The 6,000-nt window shown below is 38.5% G+C and overlaps 1 protein-coding gene across 1 annotated transcript in view; it reads right to left on the reverse strand.

Moving 5' to 3' along the window:
• mei4 (meiosis-specific, MEI4 homolog (S. cerevisiae)) overlaps window positions 1-5,512 on the reverse strand; it is a 53,077-nt gene extending 47,565 nt beyond the window's left edge. The window contains exons 1-2 of the mRNA XM_041959366.1: window positions 5,485-5,512; window positions 4,060-4,305 (exon numbers count right to left, since the gene is read on the reverse strand). Coding sequence (XP_041815300.1) covers window positions 4,060-4,305; window positions 5,485-5,512 — 274 coding nt within the window. The remainder of the gene's footprint in view (window positions 1-4,059; window positions 4,306-5,484) is intronic.
• Window positions 5,513-6,000: the final 488 nt, after the last annotated feature.

Below are 6,000 nucleotides of genomic sequence, written 5' to 3' on the forward strand. Positions count from 1 at the left end.
CAGAGGAGGTTCAGATTAGAAGAGGTGGGTTTGGGGTTTCTCAATTTCTAAGATATGCTGGTTGTAAACTGGTTCTGACTGGATTTTGGTGTCCAGAGCAGAGGACATGATAGCTAAAAAGAGCCACACATGCCTCTCCTTCTGACCCTGGCAGCGTGGGTGTCACTAGGCTATTGATAGGATTGTTTATCAAGCAGACTCTATGTTGAATCTGTGTGTGGAGTTTTGCTTCCTGGAGCCAGTTCTGTGATAAAGTACCTGACCAGAGAGTGTTTTTAATGCATCATCCTTCTTTTCTCTATATTTGTCCAGTTAAATCTGGAATTTCACCCATGTTAACAATCGCTAAGATTAATTAGCACGTCACAATAAAGGTCACATAGGGAGAAACGTGTCACCATGACAAAGTGAACTAATAATTCTCAACAAATTCAGTTAACAAAAAAGGTAACTGAAGGTCAGGTGGTAAATGAAATCAGATCAGAGAAGACCCCCTTCATAAAGGGGCTTTGGGACTTGTTAAGGGCAAACTGACCAAACACATTTAATATTGGCAGAAGAGTCACAATTGTTTTATTGTATAAATGATCATTCATAATAGTGATCATATAATTAAACCATCATCATTAAAGTACATAATTACAGTTTTCCAATCTAATCCCTGCGGTCATAAGAGCAGACTGTGAGCGAGCCGCTGGTGTCTCATAAACCAGTGTTTATATTTCAGTCTCTGCTTCAGTCCTCTTATGGTTCTATTGTAACACTGAATATTTTTCTTTTCACAAAAAATCATAAACATCAAAACATTTGGACCACACTTCTAAAATTGTGCAAAATTATACCCTCATTTTCTCTGTAACTTTATTGTTGCTGTGTTGCCACATCACTGCTGAAGACATTATGGTAAAATCCAGAGTGGGAATGAAACTGAATGATGGTGCTGCCTGTATTTTCACACAAATATGCATTTCAGTGAGTCAGTCTCAATGCCTTTCAGACCAGCATGTGTGAAGGTAGACTATGATCCTTCGCTGTATCTTAAGCCCCTAAAATCCCACCAGTGGGCTTCTAAAAATCAAAATTATAGCAGCTGCAGCTCATAACTCCATGAACAGGTGGACCTTGGTTATCATTTCCGTGGGCTGCGGTGCTAAATGTCTCCCCTCAGCCCTTGAGGTTTTAGATTTAGGAGGACGAGTGTTTTCCTTGAAACAAGTGCTGTCATAAAGGCTACGCTATTTATAACTGGGTGTGTGTTTTATAAGGAGTGGGGTGTTGTTTCAAAATGACAAATTCTCTGCTGGGGAACACTGAAACATTTTCCTAAGAAATGAATTATGACATAATTTACACCAGTCATGATATTTAGCCTGCAGCAGCTTCTTCACTGACAGAGGGAAGATAAACAATAGTGAGAGGAACCTTTAAATACTGGAGATATGGAAAGCTGCAAGTACAAATACATACACACTTCATATCGTGTGCACAAGTCATAAATTTAAGTAAACATATTTTTAATTTTTATACCAAATAATCATGCCCATACCAGCCAAAGTATGAAAGATATCAGTGAAAACCAGTCAGAGCAATACGGCCTGGAGCTATTTACCAATTTATTGACATTTATAGCACATTTTTGTCAGTACCTGCCAGCTGTATATAACAATAATTACAAATAACACCATTAATGAATCATTAAGCAATCGGGGGAGCTGGGTAGGCAGCGGAAAATAAATGGATTAAATAAATAAAAGGAAAAAACTAATTAATTTAGGTCTATATGTCAATTTCACATGAGATCAGAGGTCTGAAACAATAACACTGAGGACTCTGCAGACAGTTTTTAGTAAAAACTATCATCTATAGAGATGTCGTTTTGGAGGCTGTTGTTTGTGGTGCAGTTGAATTGTATCCTGTGTTTCTATTGATTTCTTCACCCCATTTCTATCAACAAGGGTGGGGAAAATAACAGAAACACCCGCATTCATGAAGGGAGGATTTACTACAGGGCTGCATTAGTTTTAGCTGTACTTAATGAGATGGAAACCTGAAAATCATCCTGTAGAGCCTGCATCTTATCTTATATCTATATGCTCTCCAATTGTCTTCATCATTCTGAAAAATAACACAACAAATGTTGAGGATGACTAATTTCCACTCCTGCCACCTTAACAAAGAAAGAATGGTCCGATGTTACTATTTTTGATTAACCTAACATAGGTTGGGTAGTACTTTGGCATAAACCTAAATTAATCTATTTTTGCTATACTATGCCGGAGCAGAGTTCACAGAATGAATGTTTATCTGAGAAACACATTTGAATCCACGCCACAATAATCTGGGCTGCTCTAATTGCAAATCAAGGATCCCAACAGTGCCAAGTAAATGTGGTCTTCAATCCTCTGAACTGAATATTAGGCAAACAGAGGAACATTTACACAAATTATATTATCTTGCTTCAGGGAACAGTATAATAGGAGAAACAACAATGACTTATATTATTATCTTACAGTACTTTATGTGATCTCTCTCTGTTCTTTGCCCTTTCATTCTGAACTTCTTTCGCTCTCTCAGCTCCACTGTTTAGAACTTATGATTCCACAAAGATTCAGTGCCCATCTTATTCTCTTTCATCTGCTCCTTTTCAACACATTTTCAACTCCTGTCCCTCGTCGTCTTCACCTGTATTCTCCACAAGTTTCACATCTCATTTCCTATTCTCTCCTTCGCTCTTTTCCTCACTTCCTTTTCACTCCTGTCTCCACGGTTGCCTGGCTGATGCTGCTGAACTCGAGCTAGCCGGTGCAGAGAAGCAACAGCTAACCACCAACTGCTGGACAGCTGTCACAAACGAAAGCTACATCACAACTACCTTTCACTTCATCAGTGCTGACTGGGAGACGCAGTCCAGTGTCCCTCTCAGATCAACATTAACCAGTTAGTTATAGATTAATGGGTGTCGGGCTATTGAAAGAAAGATTAACCAACTGACATCCTCACTTAGAACAGATGCATTTCAAACCAAAACCAGTGACTCATTTGAAGATGAGTGAAATTGTGATGTGCATTTTTCACTATTTTCTGACATGTTATAGACTTAGTGGTTAATTAATTAATCAGAAAAATGAGAACACTTGTTAGATTTAAATGCAGCTGGTTCATGGAGGCGAATCTTGGAGTGAAAAACCACACAAATTTCAAACAAGCTGCTCCACAACAGCTCTGCTTCCACCCTGCACTCATCTGCTCCAACAGAAATTACATACCGTTCATATTGTTGTGTTTTGATATTGTGAAAAACTGGGCCATGAAATATCATTACACCCTGACATTATACCAGTGTGGTGGGAAGAAATATTGAGTCTCCTGTTTGTACAACGCACACCGGCCGGGTCAAACGGAGGGACAAGCAGCTATAAACCTGACAACTCAACATTCATGAGCATTATGTATGTAATCATTAGCAGCCTTGTGTGCTAACCTCAGTCCGCTCAGTGTCGGAGCTCCTCTGAGGTGTCATGTCAGGCTGTGGATGTCCTTGAGACATCCTCTCCTCAGACTGAAGGCATCAGTGAAGACACTCTGTATATCTTTATAAACTGTCAGCTCTTCTTTTTGACTCGAGCTCACCTTTCAGCTGGTGCTGTTGGCTGGTAAAACTGCAGGTCACTGAATGAATTACTCTTAAACTTCCACTTATTCAAGAGTGAAACCTTTTGCAAACCTGTTTATGATAAACACAACAGTTTACCCCAACAAATGATAAACCGTCTAACCTGCAGTGGTGGAATGTAGCTAAGTACATTTACTCAAGCACTTGTACTTAACACTTTTTACATCTACTCCACTCCAGTTCAGAGGGAAATACTTCAGTATTTACTTCACTACATTTATCTGAGAGCACTTTAAGTACATTTTCCTGATTATACTAACATACTTGTGCTCGTCACATTTTTAATGCAGGACTTCTACATGTAACAGAAGTAGATTTTCTTTAAGTTTTCACAGTGTGCTATTAGCACTTTTACTTGAGTAAAGGATCTGAAAACTTTCTCCTACCTGCTGCCTCCGTGCCGCTCCTGGTGTTCGACGTCGCTCTGGTGATCAGCAGCTCCTGTCGCAGCCTCAGCAACTCCTGCTGCAGCTCCTGGGCTTTTTCCTTCCAGCCTTCATCCTGCTTCTTCAGCTTGCAGGCCAAAGCCTCGGCGTACTCTCTGCCACTCAAACCTGACGGCTTGCTCTTTATTATAGCCACGGCCACGGCCACTTTGGCTTTCGTGAAAAACCACTCCGCTTGACTCGCTCCTGAAACACAGCGAGAGGGCAGATTTTAAGGGAAGTCAACAACACGAGATTTAATCACAAAGCACATGTTTTACAAAAGAGTAAACCCTCATAATAATGCTTTGTTTTGCTGATGGCAGAAATGCTTTATACTATTTTCTGACATTTTAAAGTTAAAACGATTAATCAACTTGTAGATGAAATAAATGGCACATTAATGGGAGGGCAATAATTATTAGTTACAGCCACAAATTTATGTATATTTGGCAAAGAGCTTCTGTTTTCATCAACACAAGCTTCTGATTGTCAGTTTTAGCAGGCTCAAGTGTTGGTTTACAAAATACAACAAGAAATATTTCATGCCTTTCATTTTGGTAAATTACAGTAATCATAATAGCTGCAGTTTGTGGGAGTGAATTTGATTTAAAACACTTTCTTAGTCTTATATCGTGTCCTGTGTTTTTAAAAGCTTCCAACCACAATTAACTTGTTATCAAAGCAGCTGTACTTTTCCATTGTTTGACAAATAAAAATGTAATTTTTAAAACAACTGTCACAAATCTTGTCTTACATGTTTAAAAGCTTCTCAACCTGTAGCCCAAACACCTGTAGTGAGGAGCTCGGTTCGCTAACACTGTAATACTGAGCGAGCCCGTTTTACTGTATTAAGGCAACAGACCTATTATCACTGCCGGCTAGCAAACTAACCATGCATCCATTATCGGACACCGCATATATTCTCTTAACAAGTTACTGTCAAATCTCCACATCAGTCTGGTCCCCTATATATGACTGGAGCGCACCCTTTTATTACGATACACATATTATTTCGCATTAATTTACGAAGTTAATTTGCTGTGTGTGTACCGAAGCACCGGTGCGTCCAGCTAAGCTAGCACGGTAACGTTAACGTTAGCTAAAATTAACTAGTGGTATTTTTTTTGTATAACCAATATAACACGACAGCCTGAATCTATCCGCATCTATGTCCAGAGTGGGAAATATCAGTGTTACAGAAAACAACATCGCTAACTTACTCAGCTATAAGTTAAATCACGACAAACTAAGTAAGAGCTAGCTAAACTAACCCTGCTTGGCTAACTAGCTAATGCACGGTACAAAAACGGTTAAGACTGTTCACCTGATTCTGCCCTTTAAACTGTTAACATGCTAACCGTCGAACTGATTAACTAACGTTACCTTTTAATATTCCGTCCTTACTTTCCATCGCTGGACGCCTGTTCTCAGCTTCCCGAGTGAAAGTTTGCAAACATGAAGTTTTGGACGCTAAATTGGCCTCACCGGGTGAACAGGTGTTACAGAGGAATCTGTGACCCGTCAGATTCTGTGACAGTCAGCCATGGAAACACACCTGAGAACACTGTTCAAAATCTAACCAATGACACGTGTCTAAATTATTAGTGGTAATGATATTTATAATATTAATAAACTAATTTTTCATTTTTGCAGATTACTAATATATATATATATATATATATATATATATATATATATATATATATATATATATATATATATATCAAAAAACACATCCTAATTTTTTTTAAGTATGGAAATTACCTTATAACGTTTTTCCAAACAGAAAGGGGGTAATATAACAATTAATTTCAAATCTCAATAATCATTTAAATAAATATGTGACTACAGCAGTTTCATGTGATTGTTACTGTTCTCTTATATTCAGTTATTCTGTGA

This window comes from Chelmon rostratus, chromosome 18 (assembly GCF_017976325.1).
Source record: "Chelmon rostratus isolate fCheRos1 chromosome 18, fCheRos1.pri, whole genome shotgun sequence".
In the NCBI taxonomy this organism is placed as follows: Eukaryota; Metazoa; Chordata; class Actinopteri; order Chaetodontiformes; family Chaetodontidae; genus Chelmon; species Chelmon rostratus.